General features: G+C 40.2%; 1 protein-coding gene across 1 annotated transcript in view; it reads left to right on the top strand.

Moving 5' to 3' along the window:
• The window catches only part of LOC124805228 (protein transport protein Sec61 subunit alpha-like), a 50,495-nt gene that overhangs the window by 8,449 nt on the left and 19,960 nt on the right, over positions 1 to 22,086 (top strand). The window contains exon 2 of the mRNA XM_047265731.1: positions 19,951 to 20,233. Coding sequence (XP_047121687.1) covers positions 19,951 to 20,233 — 283 coding nt within the window. The remainder of the gene's footprint in view (positions 1 to 19,950; positions 20,234 to 22,086) is intronic.

Below are 22,086 nucleotides of genomic sequence, written 5' to 3'. Positions count from 1 at the left end.
TCCATATTGTTATAAAGAGAGATTTAAAGAGATTCCAGCAGACATAAAGCAAAAAACTTAACGGAGGAGCCATTCGTATAAAACATGAAGACGATACCTGAAAAACGATTCTTTTCGCACACTTAGCCTTGTTCCGATATCAACAAAGTATCGATAGCATCTGAAATGAGTTGTACACAATTCATCCTGCGATGATACTCACAATATTTTTTTCAAATGAAGTAATGTAGAGTATATGTGATATTTTACTTGATTTTTCAGTAATGAAAATCCTTTAGCAAGAAGACGCTTTTTCGTAGGTTTCCTAAAAAAGAGCAATTGCTGTAAATATTTAGGAGAAAACATTTATATTCTGAATCGTAATTGCACCAGCTTTTGAAAATAAACGCTCACTGGACACGCGACGACAAGATATTGTAGAGCATATTTCTTCAAACACAGAAAAATTACTTTCATGTTTTCCCATTCTGCCGGCCGGTGTGGCCGTGCGGTTCTGGGCGCTGCAGTCCGGAACCGCGGGACTGCTACGGTCGCAGGTTCGAATCCTGCCTCGGGCATGGATGTGTGTGATGTCCTTAGGTTAGTTAGGTTTAAGTAGTTCTAAGTTCTAGGGGACTGATGACCACCGATGTTAAGTCCCATAGTGCTCAGAGCCATTTGAACCCATTCTATAAATGTGTTGCTTCTTAAAAATATGACAGGGTTTGAGAAATAAAGAGATACTTCGTCACTGTGGTGTTTCCTTTTTATTATTGCGGCCTTGTGCTAGCTGTTTATAATGTTTCCAGAAGTCGTATTCCTGTGTTACAGTAGACGAAGCAGTATCTTGCTGTGATTCACTTGTGCCACGTTGTTGCTCAAAAACCATACTTCAGTAACGAGATTTGTTGCATGCGCAAAACATTACAAATATTTCTCTTCACCAATAGATGTTTTGGTGGCTGCTATCATAGAACATCTACATTAATAGTCTGCAAGCCATCTGATGGTGTGTGGTGGAGGGTACCTCTGATACTGTTAACTGATACCTCCTTCCCAGTTCCACTCGCAAATGTGGCGTGTGGAGAATGATTGTCGGTAAGTGTCTGTATTAGCTCTAATTTCTCGAAATTTTTCATCATGGTCATTTCGCAAGATGCATGTAGGAGAAAGTAATGTGTTGTCGGACTCTTTCCAGAAAGTATCTCTTGAAATTCAATGGCAAACCTCTCCGTGATTCACTACGCGTCTGTCCGCCCCCGGTAGCTGAGTGGTCAGCGCGACGGACTGTCGGGTTTGATTCCAGGCTGGGTCGGAGATTTTCTCCGCTCAGGGACTGGATGTTGTGTTGTCCTGATCATCATCATTTCATCCCCATCGACGCGCAAGTCGCTGAAGTGGCGTCAAATCGAAAGACTTGCACCAGGCGAACGGTCTACCCGACGGGAGGCCCTAGCCACACGACATCATCATCACTAAGCGTCTACTGCAGCGTGTGCCACTGGAGTTTGTTGAGCATCTTTGTTGCGCTATCGCGCTGACTATAAACGATCCCGTGACGAATCGCGCCGCTCTACGTTGGATCTTGTCCATATCTTCTACTAATTCTACATGGTATTAAATGTTACCAAGGCACGAATTTTAATTTGTGGTATATTCCAACTGTCAAGAGTGTCCATAAATGTTTTCGATGTATATGTAGCTGTATGTCTTTCGATTAGTGAACGAGCTGTTAGGTATAATACACACATTTCGCCGAAAGAAAATAGGCTGTCACACAAAAAAATTCTCGTTCGTTCATTATTTAAGGCCAAGTATCCAGTGTGAGACAAATATTGTCTATTTTTGATAATTTAGCCGAACCTGTAGCCACACAAACCTCATATTTTTCGTGAGTTATCTTTTTTAGATATTTTGCTCCAGGCACATTAAAATTAGATTGCAGTTCCTTCATAAGATATTAAAAGCTTTTTCCTTCAACCATGTTAAAAGGTCACGTATCCATACAGATAAAAAATACCAATGACTGAACATTTTTTAAATATTTTATACCTCCCTCTGTAGTAAAAAAGTCATTTACAAAAACTTCCAGTTTAAGTATAATGTTTAAATACTAAATGTATTTCATTTACCTTGATTGGGCGATGTTCTCGAAATAACTTCCTTTAAGGTATTTTGCAATACTGTCTTCGTTCTATTTGCACAAAAGTCGACATCGTAATCAATATCAGACCTTTTTTTTCCAATTCATAATATTTCTATGTTTATAGCTGGACAGGATACAACAAACTGGTACCCTACATTGTTCTTGGTCATACCCGAGTAATTTAATGACAATATAGTGTTTGTACTACGTAAGCGAAAAATACTCGAACACAATAAGTAGACTGGACAGCCAGTGTTTCGTGCAGTTCTCTCTTGTCACAAACCACAATAAAAGCTAACAAACTTTTGTCAAGAAGCACGCACTGCACAATTGCAAACCACAGCAACCAATATGGCCGACGAACAGATGAACAGGCCGGGTAGACAAAGGGTAGTGCGGACAGTGGAAGCAGTACCACAAGCTTCGTTTGATTAACGTTAGCAACCGTTATGACCACAAGAATGCTTTTGAAAGAAAGATCTCCCACTTCAAGTAGTTTATGGCTGGCTGAAATTTGTCCAACTGATGGCCAATGGCCGACCGATGTGGCCGAGCGGTTCTAGGCGCTTCAACCTGGAACCACGCTACCGCTACGGTCGTAGGTTCGAATCCTGCCTCGGGCATGGATGTGTGTGATGTCCTTAGGTTAGTTAGGTTTAAGTAGTTCTGAGTTCTAGGGGACTGATGACCTCAGATGTTAAGTCCCATAGTGCTCAGAGCCATTTGAACCATTTGATGACCAATGAGTGGTTGCAACTGAGTTTCGACTGACAGCATCTATTTCTTCTGGTGACTCAAATCACTAAATAACCTTGCTTTGTATACGCAAGGCTTTTTGTGCTCAGTATCATAGCCTTCTAGTTGAAGAAAATGAGTACTAGGTTACGGCTAGCCTTTTAAAGGGACAGTGCATCTCAACCTTGTGAAAATTCAATACATCCTAGTGCAATTTTAATCTCTTGAGGGATTTTTCGGCGGAAATTTGTTGTATATACAAATCCTGGGGCATCGAAATCAAAAGGATCTCACTATCCTCGTTGCTATAGTTGCAGGGCTAGATGAATTAACTTTATTGCAGCATAAAAACCAAACTGTAACATATACGACTCCATTTAATAGTACATTTAACTACAGAATAAACCATATACAAGACAAAGAGAAAACATAAGTTAGCGATGGCACCAAAGATAAACATTAAGAGCAGTAATCAGTGGCACTTAGCTTTACACTGTATGACACTGAACTTCACCCCCCCCTCCCCTCCCCCTCCTAGTGTCAGTGATATTTTCTACTGAACTGGATTTGCCCAGACTGGGTAACAAAGAGTCGTGCACAGGCTGCTGATGGTAAATTAGAGGTAACCTCTGACGTCCATCGCAGCTGGTCTTTGACTGACAGTGGTGGGGCTGTAGTGTTTATCGAATCTGTGGTGTGTGTAGATGAGCCCGTGCCATTGTAGGGTGCACAGAAATCAGATTTGAGCCTATCGATGATGATGGTGGTTGGTATAAGCATAACATCAACTTTGAATGTCTTATCCCGCTCTACTGATGAGGCAGTAGAGTAGCTGCAATGGCTTGCATACTGCATCATGCCGTACAACGATATGATGATATTTCGGTAGTTCATCAAAAACAAAAGGGCGATGGGGCTGCTGATCCTTTGGAGTAAAGTGACATAGTTGCTGGATTTTTGTATGCAGCTTTTTTACGAAGTTTGATGGGCCAGTGCAGTTGTCTGGAAGTTGACAAAGAACTGTCGGGCAGATGTAATGGCTGGGCATAAACAAGTTCTGCAATGTTGGTTTTCAGGTCTCCTCTCAGTGATGCACGGAGACCAGGAGGATGATGGGCAACGTCTATGTCCACTGTTGTGACTTGTGAGATCGAAACGACATTTTCCATTGGCGGTGGATGCATTCGACTAAACCATTCACTGCCAGGTGCTAAGCGGTGGTCCTGATCCGCTTCATACCGAGTAGGAGGACGAGTGCTTCGAACAGATATGGTTCACATTGTCTTCCCTGGTCTGTTGTAATTCGTAGAGGCACACTGAAATGTGCTATCTATACCCGTAGTTTCGGTGGTAATTTTGGCGATCGGGATCATGTCGGATCAGCGTGTAATACAATCGATGACTATAAGACAGCAGGTGTGTCTTTCTGGTGGTGGGAGAGGCCCTACAGGGTCTAGATGTACATGTTCAAATCTATGATCAGAGGAAGAAGTGTGCGAAGATGTGACCTAATGTGCTGGCCAACTTTATTCTGTTTACAGGCCATACATTGTCACATATATTGCTTGCAATCTTTGTACATGTGTGGCCAGACAAAAGCTGTCTTCACCATGTTGATAGTGACTCATACTCCATGGTGTGCCATGTTATGTAAAGAGGCGAGTGCCTATTGGCGAAAGTCAATAATCAGTCACAAACGATTACAGTTTGTTAATACAGCAGCCTAGTTGACAGTGACAGCGTAATACAGCGGAGATGTAAGCCTGATAGTTGTGCCTACAAATCTCGTAGCTCACTATCTGTTTGTTGCACTATGGTGATAGCTTCAGAATGAACTGCACGATTGATCACTTTGATCCGAGAGAGAGCATCACCTGTCACACTTAATTCTCCTTCATTGTGAACAATATTGGTAGTGAACTGTTCAATACACCTGAGACGTCACAGCTGACATGGTGACGCTTTTACAGGACACTGGCAGAAAGAGTATATTAGTAGCTTGTGATCTGGGATGAGTGTCAAGTGCTGTCCGCCAATATACGACGAAATTTCTTAATAACAGAATGGGCAGCATACAGTCTGTGATCATAGATGGACCAGTTTTGTTGAGGCGGCGATAACTTTTTACTGAAAAAGTCTAAGAGCTTTCAGCTTTCATCTGTATGCTGTTGCAGTGCAGCACCAATGGCAGTAGCGGATGTGCTGATCATCAGGGCGAGAGACGCCTACGGAACTGGGTACGCTTACAGCGTAACTTCTAGGATAGCAGTCTTCAGCTGGGTGAATGCCAGCTTGGCCTCACTACTCCACTGAAGTGTGTCCTTCAGCTTTCGTGAACAATGTAAGAATTTATTCAAAGATGCAGCTACGAGAGCATGATTGTGAACAAACTGACGGTAAAAATTGGTTATGCCAAGAAATTGTCATATTCTTTAATTGTCGTAGTCTGTGGAAACTTAAGTATAGTTTCTACTTTCTCTTGCGGTGGCCGTATGCCTTACGCATTGATAGTCTAGCCTAGGAACTGTACTTCAGCTGCTCTGAAGACACATTTTGATGGGCAATAAGCAGGCCATGTGCAGGTAGATGAGGGAGATCTGTTGTAAATGCGACAGGTGTTCAGCCTCTGGATCTGACATGACCAGGACGTCGTCAATGTAGACATAAAAATGTATAAGTCATGTGTGGCTTCATACATGAACTTCTGAAATATTTGGCCAGCATTACAAAGTCCAAAAGGCATTCGAGTAAGTTCAAATAGTCTGAATGGTGCGCAGTCGGCAGTCTCAGTAACACTGCCCAGTGCCACAGGAAACTAATAAGAATGGATGAACTAAGTCGAACATAGGGAATATATGCTTACAGTGGACACTGAATGTAAAATCTTCGATACAGGGTATTGGATGTTGATCGGGAATGGTTGTGACGTTGTGCTGTCTGTACTCGCCACATGGGCACACCCATTATTCTTCTTTGGGTTCACGTGTAGTGGAGATGCATAACTGCTGCTCGTTGGGTGCCAGATGTTTTGTGCAAGCATTGAGGACAATTTGTGCTGCAGTTTCTGGGATGTCAAGCGGCACAGTCGAGCAAGTCGCGGTCTGGGTGAAGTCGAAATATAGTGTGTTATTGAATGCTGCACAGGTGCTAGTGTGGGAGTGTGGCTCGTGATCTCAGGGAACTGTCTGAGCGGCTCTATGATTGGAGAATCACCTATAATTATCTATCCTGCTGTGCGCTTGGCTTGCTAGATTGTAGTGGTGTCAAGAAGGCGTCAGTTATCGAGGTCAGACAGGAGTCCTTAAAACGATAAAAAGTCCACTTCGAGTAGAGTGTGCGTAGAATAATATGGCTGGTAGATGCGCAGTCGGTGGGGTACATGTTGACGGGAGCGGTAGTGGTGAGGGTTGCGGGCAGGCTCTGTAGGGGAAATACTGGGCACTGGAGGGGAAGTGCCATTGTAAATTGAAGCATACGCTCAGTGGAGCCCCTCCAAGCTTACCTTGCATAGCAACCATTGCAGTAGATTTATTGTCACCTCTGCTTTGGTTAGTATCTGGAAAGAATTCCGCAGAAAATGCAACAAAAGCAGCAATTTATTTTCACCTGGCTTTTTAACCATTTGTAGCTTTCGGAGAGGTGTAATGAGTGGTGAATTTTGAGTACAACCTACATTCCTCATGTTACTATGTTAAAATTTACTTCTTTTGCCAAAACAAAGCAAAGGTTGTACAGCATCGCCTCACTGGCATGTTGTATGGACGCAGTGTTGAGAGAATCCTGAAACAGTGGTTCATAAAGGAACTTTGGAAAAGTAAAGTCAATAGCTTACAAAAATAAACATGTAATGTCTTCACTAATACTGTTCCAAAATCCAGACTTGTCGTTTCACCAGCTATCGATGGCTAAGAACCACTGCGTTCAATGAAGGAATTGTGTTCTTTCATCGAAAAAGTCTGTATTTAGTGGAACAACATGGCAGATAACGAAATCTTGCATAATAACCATAGGGCAAAATACTCTTCTCTTTGCGTGTATCATTTTCCAAAATTCCATTTCGATATCCCGAAGCGTTTATGAAATATTAGAAATGTTGTGAATATTTCATTCTGGCTTTTTTCGCTGCCGCAACTGCAAAAAAGTGTGTTACATCAGATCAATTTTCTTGATACTGGTGAAAAGTATAGACCTGTACCCAAATCTAAAGGAAAATTCAATATCTTGGCTAAATTTCATATGCAGCATCATATTATGTATGTATCAAACCCAAAATCATAGCGACCCCTATTTTTCATTGTAAACTTTTTAGAATTTTGTGCAGTGTTTTACTTAGATGCAAATATCACAAAAACTATGTCCATTAACGAAATGATGGACATGTCATCATGAAGCTGACATGCAAAGCTATAAGTCACGCAAAAATGATTGTTTTTATTGAATAATTTCTGTAAAATCTTTTGGGAAAGATTGCAGGATCACTGACCAATTGAAAGAGGGCAAACAGTTCTGCCCTCACTTTCCAAACAAACAAATGAACTTGCCCAGTGCACTGGACGAAAATTGGTCACTGCGCGTCAACCACCATATCCTGTGCAGACTCTGTGGCATGTCATGTCTGCTACGATGAACTGCCATTCAGATTTGCGCTGTAGGCTTAAGTTCAACACTAAAGTGACATGACCATGCACAGCAATCATAGAATGAGTAGCCGAAAAAAGGTGGCTGTCATTAAAGTTGTGACGTGGTAGATGGGAGCATGAGTAGACTGTTATGTCAGTACTTGCGTCTGACAAAAACTGTAACTTTGTGTCATGTTCGGTTACAAATGGTCGACGACTGTTGTCTGGAGAGCCAGTGGCCATCAATACTGACTTTCTGCCCAATCCCCCATTTGTACAGCAGGCCACACTGGTGCACCTTGAAACCATACCGTTGGTGGTACCAGACGACTTTTACTGGTGAAGGAGAGTGGCTGCATTTTCCCAGTGAGCGGTAGTGACAACATCGGCGACTAGTAGACTGGGTCCGTAATGCAGCAAATAGCGCAGTGAGGTCGGCAACCTGTGGCTGTAGTGTCCGAGGATGTAATTTGCCTGAGACTGTGGAAAAACGGTTGTATTACACGCGGATGGATACATTCCTGCTATGCGATCTGGAGTTTGGGGGAGTGCATCTAGATTGCTGGCACGCACTGTCAATATCTTCTGTCATCAGGTGGCAGGTGGCATAACACAATATTCCGCAGAATGTCGTCACTGAGTGCATTGTTCGCTAATATATGCTGTTGGCGAATTAGCTACGATAGGGTGAGATCGCTTACCTCTTTAGTGCGGAGTAGCTTATTCATTCTCTTCGCCTCAGATTGTGAGAATGAGGTAATCAGGGCGCTCTGGATGGTTATGTACCGATCAGTGCTCAGTGGCAATGCCACATTGTCTTGCACCTCTGTGGGCATATTTCCACTGAGTGCAGCAACTACATAACTTTACATGTGTACCGTACGCTAGCACTAACTGACTTTCTACAATGAAGCGCCAAAGAAACTGGTATAGGCATGCGTATTCAAATATAAATATATGTAAACAAGCAGAATACGTCGCTGCGGACGACAACGCCTATATATGACAAGTGTCTGGCGTAGTTGTTACATCGATTACTGCTGCTACAATGGCAGATTATCAAGATTTAAGTGAGTGGTGTTCTAATCGGCGCAGGAGTGCTGCGACACAGCATCTCCGAGGTAGTGGTGAAGTGGGGATTTTCCCATATGACCGTTTCACGAGTGTACCGTGAACATCAGGAATCGGGTAAAACATCAAATCTCCAACATCACTGCGGCCAGAAAAAGATCCTGCAAGAATGGGATCAACGACGACCGAAGAGAGTCGCTCAACGCAACAGCAGTGCAACGCTTCGGCAAACTGTTGTTGATTCCAAGGCTGGGCTATCAACAAGTGTCAGAGTCCGAGCCATTCAACGAAACATCCTCGATAAGGGCTTTCGGAGCTGAAGACCCACTCGTGTACTCTTGATGACTGCACGACGCCATGCTTTACGTCTCGCCTGGGCCCATCAGCACTGGCATTGGACTATTGATGACTGGAAACATGATGCCTGATCGGACGAGTCTCGTTTGAAATTGTATCGAGAGGATGAACGTGTGCCGATACGGAGACAACCTCATGCATCCATGGACCCTGCATGTCAGAAGGGGACTGTTCAAACTGGTGGAGGCTCTGTAAGGGTGTGGGGCGTGTGCAGTTGGAGTTATATGGGACCCCTGATGCGTTTAGGTATGACTCTAACAGGTGACATGTACGTAAGCATCCTGTCTAATCACCTGCATTCATTCATGCTCATTGTGCATTCCGACAGACTTGGGCAATTCCAGCAGGACAATGCGACACCCACACATCAAGAATTGCTGCAGAGCAGCTCCAGGAACACTCTTATGATTTTAAATGCTTCCACTGGCCACCAGACTCCCCAGTCATGAACATTATTGAGAGTATCTGGTATACTTAGCAATGTACTGTTCAGAAGAGATTCCCCCCCCCCCCCCCACCCGCCTCATACTCTTACGAATTTATGGAGAGCCCTGCAGGATTCATGGTGTCAGTTCCCTCCAGTACTACTTCACACATAGGATGAGTCCACGTTGTGGCACTTCTACGTGCTCGCAGGGGCCCTATACAGTATTAGGCAGGTGTACCAGTTTCCTTGGTTCTTCAGTGTAGATGCGCAAACCACAGCAAGGGATTCAATTGCCAAAACAGAGGTGGTTTTACTGTAACACGATTAATTACTGCACCAGTAGACACATCTACAGTTGTTGGTTGGTCTGACATTGTGGAGTTACGGTGACGGTGCGACATGGAAGATTTATGATGTAGTTGACACGGATGTTCGTACATAGCGTGAAACGGCACGATTCGAAGCATTAGTGACTGTCGAATTTCATGTCAATGACCGTCAGAGATCTTGTCAGTGTCACCAATTGCGGAGCTAGATGATTTAAAGTTATTGTAACATAAAAACTAAGCTGTAACTCATACAACTCCATTTAATAGCACATTCAACAACAGAATAAAACATATATAATAAAAAGAGAAAACATAAATCAGTGATTGAACCAAAGATAATAATTTAAATAGTAGTCATTTGCATGTAGAACCATGCTGCATGTAACACTGTAACACTGTGGTTCACTATCAACGACATGCACACCTTAATGTGGTTAATGAGGTGAGGTGGCATAGGTGGAAATATGTATGCTGTACCGTTACACAGATATATTAATTAAGTTGTATACCAGATTCATAACCACTCGACACACAGAAATCACTCAGTGACAACTACACAAGTGATAATTTTTCTTGAAATTAGATAATTTCCAGCATTTGTAATTTTTGGCCATTTGCTACATTGGTGCTGATTATATGCTATGTGCTGTCAATCAGCAACAAGATTTGTATTACCAAAATCAGTGAGACATGTTTATGGAAACCCTGCAGCTGTGTCATTCATTAAATAATGATACATTGCACTAGTTATGTATTTTTTCACGCACAACACGGCGCATTTCGAGAATAAGCAAATATTTACGTAAGTATTTTTTATGTTTCATTCTGCCTCTCTTGCATTGTAGTCGTCTTTTTGGGGTTATAAGGTACTGTGCCGCCTACAGCGCACAAAACTACACACGCACAAATCATCATTCTTACTGTTTGCGAGATTTCACACTGTGTGTGTGTGTGTGTGTGTGTGTGTTTTTTTTTTTTCTGCAAAAAGACGACACAGTACAGTGCAAGAGAGACACAATTCACATACAGACATCACACAAAATACTTATTTAAATACATGCATTTGACAAGGAGAATGAATTCTCAGAGGAGTAGTGCTAAGCGTGAAATAATACGTACTTGATACAGTGTTTCATTATTTAAATCAGAAACGTTTGAGTAACGCGAAGAGAGCAAAGGTGTCAACTGACGCTACAGGTGGCCAAAAACAGAAACACTCGAAATGTGCATTCGAGTAACACATAGGTTTCATACCGATCACAGCTATCGCGTAACTGCGCATGTATCGTAGGGACAGTTTGCAATTTGTTGTGTTACCTTTAATCGAATGAACCTATAGACACGGCATACACTTACTCAGCACTTGGATATGCGCATAAAATCGTTTTGATACAAGTATTTTTCTTTTGACACCGAATAATTATCGTATGAATGGCATCCAGTGTCAAAACAAAAGTATCGAATACTTGTGTGTATTTACTTGTATTGATACATTCCTATACACACTACATAACACAGGGCTAGTCAGGGGCTAAAACTGTTACCACGACTTTAGATGGAAAATATTCCTGCAAACAATCTGAATACCACAAATAGTAACTAAGTTAGCTAGTTATCGCAGATACGTCTGTTATGTACTGTCTACTTCCTCAGATGATTATTGCAGAACTAAATATCAAGTCATACTATGGAAGATAGGTGATTCTGTCTGTCCACCAGATAGTTTTTGAAAGAAAAGAAATTATTGTTTTCGATGTAAGTTTGTACACTACAGTAAATTCCGAAAAAGTAATAGTATTGATTTAGAAACAGCTATCGATAATGAGAGTGCAGTTATAATAGATAATTTTGACATCAGGTACACAACGTCTTATACAAACTTTATTTGGGTTTTATTTGTCAGATGATAAATCTGTGACATTTTGATAATATTATTAGGGAATAAAGACGTTGTTGTTGTTGTAGTAGTCTTCAGTACCAGAACTGGTTGGGCGCAGCTCTCCATGCTAGTCTATTCTGCACTTGTTATCTCTGCACAGTTACTGCAACCTACATCCGTAAGATCCTGCTTCCTGTTTTTGATCATTGCTCTCCCTCTACAATTCCCGCCCTCCCCCCCCCCCCTCCCCACACACACACACTTCCCTCCATTACCAAATTGACGATTTCTTGATGCTACAGAATGTGTTCTATAGATTGATTCCTTCTTTTAGTTAGCTCCTCACAACTGAATTTATTATGTATTTGCAGTCTCAAGAATATCAACATCTTTTGTCTGTTTATCCTATTTTAGATATTTGCTAGGTGAACACCTCTTACTAGTTTGGAGTTATATTTAACGTGTTTGGAAAACATTTATTAGTATCCATGAAAATCTCATTTACGGATATTTCGAAAATGCAGGGCCTCCTCGTTAGTTATTCGATCTACACATCTAACACCACGTCTCAAAAGTTTGTGTTCTCTTCTTGTTCAAATCATTTATCATCCACATGTCACTTCTGTGCAATTGTACACTACGTATATATACCTTCGAAAAAGACTTCTTAATATTTAAATTTATATATGATGTTAACAAATTTCTCTTTTCCTTGCCATTGCCTGTCTTGCTTTTGCATCTGCATTTTATATCCCCTCTACTTCAACCATCACCAGTTATATTGCTGCCTAAGTAGTAAAACTTATTTACCAATTTTAGTCTCTCGTTTCCTAATTAATTTCGTCAGTATCGCCTGATTTAATTCGCCTACAGTCCATTTCCCTCGTTTTATTTTTGTTGACGCCCATCTCATAGCCTCTTTTTAAGACACTATGCATTCTCTTCTTTACTCTCCCAAGACCTTTGCTGCCTGTGATAGAATTATGAAGTCATCAGTTTTTATTTTTTCCTCTAAAATTTAATTCCCTTTCCAAATTTCTCCTTAGTTTCCATCACACCTTGCTCAATATATTGATTGCGTAACACTGGGGATAGGCTACAACACTGTCTCAGTTCCTCCCCACTGCTTCCCTTCCCTGTGCCTCGACTCTTATAACTGCCGTCTGGTTTCTGCTCAAGTTTTGAATAGCATCTCACTCTCTGTATTTTATGCCTGCTTGTTTCAGAATTTGAAATAGTGTAGTTCAGTCAAAAACTTTCTTTCAATCTACAAATGCTATATATGTGTTTCCCTTCCTTTAACCTACCTTGTAGTAAGATAAGTCTTAGGGTCAGTATTGCAGCCCTACATTTCTCTGTAACCCAAACTGATATCACTCGAGGTCACCTACACCCGATTCCCATTGTTCTGAGAATAATTCGTGTCAGTATTTTGCAACCATGAGCTATATAACTGAAATCTGGTAATATTTACACCTATACGCACCTGTATTTCTTGGAACTGGAATGACATTCCTCTTAAAGTCTGAAAATATTTCACTTTTCTCATGCTTATTGCGTACAAAATGGAATAGTTTTGTCATAGTTGACTTTGCCAAGGGTCTCAGTAATTCTGAGCGATCTAGTTTTGACTTAAGCCTTTCAGTATTCTGCCAAATTCTTCCCACAGTATCCTATCGCTCATCTCATCTTCGTTTACTATTTGTTGGCTTTCTAGAATATGATAGGTATAAGACAGCCAGTTGGTTGCCGTCATTTCCAGTGTATAGCCCTTCTATATATTCTTAGCAGCTCTTCCTTCTTTGCCAATAGAGTTACTGATATTCATGGAGCTGCTTCTATTTTTTACTGAAGCATCTTTAAATTTTCTATAAGCAGCATCGGTCCTTGCAGCATCATGTGATCAAAGTTTACAGCATCATATTTTTGCACATTAGACTAAAATATACAGTACATAATCATACGCTGCTTATGAATTTATGACAGTTAATCTAGTAAAAAATATTGACAGCTTTTGCAGTATCATCTTGAGCAGGGGTCTCCAAACTTTTTAGTCCGCGGGCCACATTGACTCCTCCACGAAGTCATAAGGGCCAAGATCTACCTATTGGGATTAAGACACCCTAGCACTCCATGATCACCGTAATGTAAGGCTAAAGGAAAGATGAAATCGAAAAAATCTGATGTAGCACTGAAACGAACAACGATTTTTATTTAATTACCGTATATAATTTTGATTGGTGAACGTACCTGACCGAAATTCTGGCGTATTTTATTCTGGCGAATTTCACCGAAGAAAAGTATGTCACTGCATATTCTTCACGAAAGCGTCCTGCAAAGTTAACGAAATCTCAAAATCATTTTTAGCAACACTATTACTGCAAGACGTAACAGAGGTAGAGTATGTCAACGCTTTGTTATTTCAAGCGGAGCAACAATAAGTTTATTTATGTAGTCTTGTAGCGAGTAGCAGAGCCAGAACATATATTTGATAGTTCTGTTGCGTGATTGTGTCTATGTTGCGAGTGTCTCACGAGTTTTTTAGTATTTTATGCGCTGTGCTAGTAGGTGAGACGACGAAGTGTAGGAAAATTCAAAGTTTGAATTCGATGAGACAAGGAAAATCTGTAACTCGAAATACGTATAGCACGACTTGAATATTTTTTCACTGTAATTTTTAGTGGAACCACAGTGTAACTGTGAGTATTTAATTTAGTAATTAAAGTACCTGATTATAAATTCATTGTATTTTGTTTAGGCAGCTACTCCCTAGTTTTATTAGTATTAACAGGTTACAATCTTTTGTGAAGTTCTGTACAAATATGGAAAAGAAACGAAAGGTTGACAGTGAATGTAGAATTTTTAAAGAGCAGTGGGGCATGTCAATATTTCGTGGTGGAGCCAGGGAACAAACCAATGTGTATTATTTGCAATGAAGCAATATCAGTCTTCAAAGAATACAATATAAAACGTCATTATGAGACTAAGCACTCTCAGAATTACTCCAAGTTTACAGTATGCGAACGATTAGAAATGTATGAGTCTCTGAAACGCCAGCTAAAAACCCAGGAGTCGCTGTTTAAGAAAGTAAATGCTGAACAACATGCAGCAACTAGTGCTAGTTTTCGTGTGGCTCATTTAGTAGCGAAATAGTGTAAGCCATTTACCGACGGTGAATTAATTAAGAACTGCATTATTGCAACAGCAGAAGAAATGTGTCCAGAAAAAGTTAATTTGTATTAAAATATAAGTGGCGCGAAGAATAGATGACATTGCACAAAATATATCAGCACAACTGCGTGACTAAAATCAAGACTTAGACTGGTTCTCTTTGGCTGTGGATGAGTCAACAGATGTATCAGATACTGCTCAAGTATTACTTTTTATTCGAGGGATTGACAAAAATTATGAAGTGTATGAAGAACTCGACGTTCACAGTATTCACGGGACGACCACTGGCGAAGACATTTTTAAAGGAGTTGAAAGGGCAGTTCAGAAAAACAATCTTCAGTGAAATAAATAAAATGTATTACAACTGATGGTGGCAAAAACGTGTGGGAAAAATAAAGGTATTGTTGCTCTCCTTTCTAAGGCCGTATAAAATGACGGTGGCTCAAAACTATCAGTAGTGCATTGTATTATTCACCAACAGGCTTTGTGTGGAAAACATTTAGATACGCCAGAAGTTTTAAAGCCAGTTATTTCAGTTGTTTATTATATCAGATCCCATGCACTCAGTCATCGCCAGTTCCGCGAGTTTCTTGAAGATATTGAGGAAAGCGACTTGCGATATTGTACTGCAGTGCGCTAGCTTAGCTGCGGTAAAGTTCTGACCCGTTTTTTTGAACTCCGAACAGTAATTGAAATTTTTTTGAACGAAAGGAATCGCCCTCTGGCTGAGTTACGGAACGGTGAGTGGTTATGGAAGCTAGCATTTTATACAGACTTAACTAAACATATGAATGACCTTCATTTAAAATTGCAAGGTGAAAACCAGCTTCTGCCTGATTTATACACGCATGTTAAGTCCTTTCGACAAAAGATTGCTTTGTTTCAATCTCAGTTGAACAAAGTATGCTTCACGCATTTTAAAACATTCGAAGTCAGCAAACTGAGATTCCGTTTCCTGTAACTTTCGCAATTGAAGCTTTGGGCGCTTTAAAAATTAATTTTGAATCACGTTTTTCAGATATCGATGCAAATTCAAACGATATCAAGATATTTCAAAATCCATTTGACGTCGATACAGAAGCGTTACCCGCAGAACTTCAGTTTGAAATTATTGATTTGCAATGTAGCGACTTTTTTAAAGAAAAACATTCAAAGTCAACATTACTGGAATTTTGTAAGTGTCTTCCATCCACACAGTTTCCTAATTTACATTTTTCCGCTTTTGGCACTATTTATTTGTGTGAAAAAATATTCTCCAAAATGAAACAGGCAAAAACTATTTACAGATCAAAATTAAGTGATGAGCATTTGAAGTCGCTGATGATTATCTCCACTAGTAAACTTGATCCACAACTGGAGGTAATTATGAAAGGAAAGTTACAGCTACATAAAAGTCCCTAATTATCACAAAGATGTTAAATTTCTTTATGTGAATACTCTTAACAGTTATTTTTATACATCCAATATCACTATGTACACCAGGTATTGTATTTTATTTAAATAGCCTGTAAATAAAAATATTTTTTACGATTTACTTACTATGTGTATTTTACAACGTAATCAAAAGAAAGTGAAACCTCGCTTAAGAAGCATCTGCCATAATGATTGATTACTAAGGCTAGTCACCGAAGTGGCGTCCATTTGAAAGACTTGCACCAGACTCGTGAGTAGAATAAAATGCAAAGAATTTTTTTTTACTTAAAATGTTTTCTCCAAACTAGTCTGTTAACCGTTCTTTTTTTTTCACTATCGCACGGAGAATGGTCTGTCTGTTTATTGTGGATAGCCACGAGTTTAACCATGACCTTCCGCTTTGTAAAGATAGAGCTCCGACAATGTCGCGGTGTATTGGTCACGACAGGCCTCGAAACTCAATTGTTGGCAATATAGGCACCACCTCAAATATTTGGCGGGCCAGCTAACGCGGGCCGGTATGCCGGCCCTCGCGGGCCGGTTTCGGCCCGCGGGCCGCTGTTTGGAGACCCCTGGTCGTGACCTTAGTTTACAACTGTAGCTTTTTGTATAAAAGACACAGATTTGAGAATTAAAGATATTTAAGATTTATACAACATTGTGATGAAACTGTACCATATGATATTATGTTTATTTGTGCTAAAAATATTTATTTTTACTCTAAGAACTTATGCTAAAGAGATAGGTGTGTACAGATCCTTTGAATTTTGCAGTCTGTTGTACTGTTTCACACTTGACAGTCTATTCAGATTTTCTACTACCACTATTTATTACAGTAATAACGTACACATTTATGTTTTAATCTGCAGGATACTCAGCTACACCATAATAACGCTTCTGCAGTAATTAGGCACGAACAGCTGTTTTAAATGCGAAAATATCTGATTATTTTGATGTCACAAGTTAGTTTGTTGTACAGCTTGTTTCCCGCTTGGAGTGGTCCATTATGTTGTAGTGTTATATTAGAATATTGGAAATGTCTATCTTGGTTTTCTCATGTGCTGTGTAATTCCCTGGGTTTTAACTACCAGCTGGTTATTATCATCTAAGATTTCCCTAATGAAATTTATACACAGGGCAGTAGAAGGACATGAGGTTTTTTTGAATAAAGAATTGCATGAGCTTCTGGAAAGTGCCTGGAATGGCAGCTGTCTTTAGAGCTGCGAAACAGCTTTTGCTAGCACTCGAGTTTCTCTGGTAGATAACACCGTATTATAGAGATTTTGCTTCAGTAAAGTTGACATTTTTTATTGTTTTCTTTGATGTGGCTTGAAAGAATTTTTATGCAGTGACTAGTAGTGTTCAGTTTATTGGTTACGTGTTTTGTATGTTGGACCCGTCTCAGACCCTTCTGGGGGCAGCTAACGGATTCTAAATTATTTACTGTGTTTGGATTTGTAGTAACTGTTTTATGCGCCACTCAGTGGACGTCCAGTTGCGATATTGGCGTGCAAATTCCAGCCTTCGTTGCCGATGGATAGCACTTATCATGGGTGCATGAACCAGGCGTTGCTGCAGAGGCCCTTACGCAGTAACATTCAATGAACGGTCGTTCAGGAGACACTGTTGTTGGCAGTCCCTTGGTTCATCTGGATGGTCAGCTGCTCAACAGTTGCACATCTGTTCATCGATACACGTCTCCACAGCCATCTTTCATCCCTGTCATCTATGGCCCGTGGTGCACCACAGTTGCCTTGGCACCAGTTTCAGATAGCGACATTTTGCTGTGCGTGGTATGATTCAACCATGGCAGCAAGCGAACAGTTTACAATCTTTGCCCTTTCAGAAATGCTTTCACCCTTGACCTGAAAGCCAAGAGCATGCCCTTTAAGACGTCAGGTAAATCACTCCGTTTTTGCATTACGACAACGACTCCATATTTTCCGTATCTCCCCCTCCCCTCCCCCTACCGACAGGCTTTATGTACCCTCAACTGCTAGTGCTGCCACCTGCCATCTGTGAGTGGTTATTGCTCGTTGACGTTGAACGTGGCCGTTGGTCATGTTAATGTGACTGGACCGAGTATATTCTTTTAAAATGATTTCGTAATTTTCATGGCTTTGAAATAATTCCTGACAGAATAAAGTCTCCTGTTCCTGTATCTAAGGACAGTTGTGGAGCCGATTCTCAATAGGGGGAAGGAATATGGTTAAATATTTTACATTTGGATGGTATTGGAAGCAGGTGAGGAAATCGAAAATTCAGGAGACTGAAGTATGCTAAAATTACTTTTGGTAGGAATCAATGAAATGAAAATTAAACATATTGGCGAGGAAATTACAGTATTTGCGAGAACTAAGCGAAGATGATGAAATTGGACACTCAAAATAGACAAGTTCATGCTACAATGGATGTGAGGTATGTTTAACCGTGATAAGAAGTGAGAAAAATATTCTCGCCCTTACAAGGGAATTGTTGCCTTGTAACAACCAAATGGTGGGTTTTTATCCTTTATGATTGGCTATTGCAAGCCAGAGACTTCTAGTGCTACACTGAGGTACTTGTATGAACGTAGTGCATTGTCGCAGTCACAGCATTCAAGGCAACAGTCGGCGCGGAGAATGTACTACGTGATTATTGGAGATCGTGAGAGGCGTTTTTTTTTTTATAATTACAATATTCAGGAATTCATTGACAGTGACATATAAAGTTATTATAACGTAAACTTGATTTTTTACTGTGTTGTTATGAGAGGTTTTCACTTGAAACCACTGGAGCAGTACGTACTTTTGATATAAATTTATTAAATTTTAGATCCATTTTTGCTTATTATTTAAGACTATAATTTGTTTTAGGCATTGTGAGTTCACGGAAGTTTCGAGGTGTGGGATTGTGTCTAGGAAAAACGTGAAATTACTTTCAAACATCTCATGAGAAGATGGATGGCTCAAAACCGAATGTCCCAGTGGTTCCAAAGTAAAATCACCACTTTGAAACAAACTATTTTTTTTTACTTTTTGCCATTTTCTTCTTGTATTCGTTACTTACTATGACGATAAAGGTTAATTTTTTGAAAAAAATTGAAAATTAATTTTTTGAAAATATTGCTAGGACTCAAAAGGTTAAAGGACGGAATGAAATTATATGGAATTCCGAACTCATGATTGTATTACAGCTGGCAACCAACATATTTCCTGTACTTTTCATATTAACGCTGCACAGTTATATAGCACGATTTATGTCTTAGAGATTTGCAAGTGAAAAGACAGTTGATGATATCGTCTCCCGTGTTATCAAAAAAATTTTCTTATACAGTATTTGTCAAACTTTCCTTTCACCTAACCAAAAATGTCTGTGGGAAGGCACCATAGACATTCAAATGCGAAACCTTGATCGAAGTTCCACAAGCAGACTTATGTATGTCGGTTTATTTGAAACTTTCCTTTCACCTAACCAAAAATGTCTGTGGGAAGGCACCATGGACATTCAAATGCGAAACCTTGATCGAAGTTCCACAAGCAGACTTATGTATGTCGGTTTATTTGAAGGAAGGCTTCATAAACAGCAAAATGGGAAACATTGGTTCAAGTCCCAGTAGTAAACTTGTATGTACAGTGGAACTTAACTCAGAGATTCTCCATCTTCATCTTAGGAATAATGTACCAGTAAACAGTTAGGCATGAGATGAAGAGTCTGATTTCAAATTTAGAGACGTACATTGTGTGTCAAACCTTTTACCAATGATAGTGGCACACGAAAATTCTGTTGTTTTTCTTGCTTGCTTTTTGGTTGTAAATGAAAACTTTTTTCTTTTCTCTTTGCAGGGCTTCCGTGTTAATCTCCCAATTAAATCGGCTCGCTTTCGCGGACAATATAGCACGTACCCCATTAAACTGTTCTACACGTCCAACATGCCAATCATGCTGCAGTCGGCGCTGGTGTCCAACGTCTATTTCATATCGCAAATGCTCGCTTCCAAGTTTGGCGGAAGCCTTTTTGTCGACATTCTGGGAGTCTGGGAAGAAGTAGAGCCGACCCGGTCCAGCCCAGTAGGTGGCCTGTGCTACTACTTATCGCCGCCAGAAACGTACGAACACGTCCTACAAGGTATGATCACCAAGTGTGAAAAATACAGCTCGTTCTTGTTATTTATATTTTCAAGTTTTACATCACAGAACTTACTATTATTGCCTTTTAGTTTTGGAGGTAAATTAATAACGTAACGACAAATGTACGCAATACACTGAATAGATTCAGAAAAGCTACAATCCATGTATAACAAAGAAATGGACAGAATTGTCTAACATGCATCATTAAAGCTGTGATATGGTTGCATACATTCACAATATTAAATTTCCACCTTTTTTAAAAAAAATATGTGATACATAAACAGAATGTTTTAGAAAGTATTTTTCTTTATACCTTACGAACTCATAAGTGAAAAGAACATTTAGTTAGAGGGGTAAACGTGAAAACGTTACTATTTTTGCGGAGTTGTGAACAAAATGATCATAATTTATTTAGTTATTTTTTAAAGAGATAGAGCAACGAGCTATATTTCTTTAAATGGGGCATTAATTTGTCTATTATTTAACTGATATACGTAAACCAATGGTGTGCAAATCAGTTTAAATCAAATTTCTATCAATTTCTGTTAGGAAACTAGAAATGTTCTAAGTTTCAGATGTGGATGAAAAGTGCTGTACATAATTATCTACTTTCGGATGGATGTTCTGATGCAGGAATGTTCATTTAAGTGAGTTGTTCAACTAATGCCTATTTTTATGAATGCACAACTCAGAGTGCCTTCTAAATGACCTCTGGATAAGATGTTAAATTGCTTGTGCGATGGAATGACAAGCTTTCTTGATGTGCTGTTACAAGCCATGTTCGGTTACATTGTAGAACGTATTCTTACACTGCTGTATGAATGCATAAACGAGTTTGGTTTGCCATGGATATTGATATGGAATAAACATGTTGTTCACATCTAACTAATACGTTGGCATGTTGCTCATGCTCGGCAAATGCCACACAACGCCAATGAAGCAGCTATATCTTATGGCGTAAAATATCCGGATCGACAAACTTCACTATTAAGTTCTTATGTGCTGAACAACAACTTCGAGGAGCAAATAGTTTCAAAAAATGCGGTGGTAATAAATGAAGACCAGCAAGAAGCGAGAATATGGAAGTACCCGTTTTAGCTGCAGTACACCATATTCTGCATGTTATATTATGAAAGGCTGCTGCAGTCACTGGTGTCAGCGTTACATCTGTGTGGTAAATAGGGCATGGCACAACTTCCACCCATACCACCTGTTACTGGCACAGGAGCTGCGTCGAGATTGTTTCAGTGGGAGAGTTACTTGCTGCGAATGGGCAATGAATGATTTCACTCTGGACGTATTACAAAGTATATTATCTTCTCTCGTGAATTCACGTTCACAAATTATGGTGCAGTAAACTGTCGTAATGTACATTACTGAGACACAGAACTACTGAGGTGGGTAATTTATGTTGACTGTCAGAAGATGTGAAAGGAGATGAAATCGTTGGCCCACGATTATCCATAGCTATTTGGAGAGGTGAGATGTATAGAGCTTCTATCGTTGACAGTTAAGTTGCTCTCCTTGAGAATGTTGGTCTAGACGAGGGGCAGCCAAGAATTCGGCTCTTGAGCAGTGCCCTACCTTGCGAGCCGTAGCTCTCAGCATGGCTGTGGACTTACCCACCGCCGAACCATTCTGTCTGAGCGTGAGAAGGGGAAATGCGAGAAACTGCGAAAGCGCTGCATTTACAATGCCAGAAGAAAAATAGTATACCCTTTTAGACGCTGCAGTTCACTCAAGATTTATTGTTAGAACAGTGCATACGCAGCACATGAAATGATTACATCTATAGATCAATAACAAAAGCGGTTCTAAGGTACCAGGTATCGGCCCAAGCTGTAACGCCCA

Source organism: Schistocerca piceifrons, chromosome 7, assembly GCF_021461385.2.
Source record: "Schistocerca piceifrons isolate TAMUIC-IGC-003096 chromosome 7, iqSchPice1.1, whole genome shotgun sequence".
In the NCBI taxonomy this organism is placed as follows: Eukaryota; Metazoa; Arthropoda; class Insecta; order Orthoptera; family Acrididae; genus Schistocerca; species Schistocerca piceifrons.
Note: the sequence above shows the minus strand (reverse complement) of the source record. Positions and strands in the feature narration are given on the sequence as shown.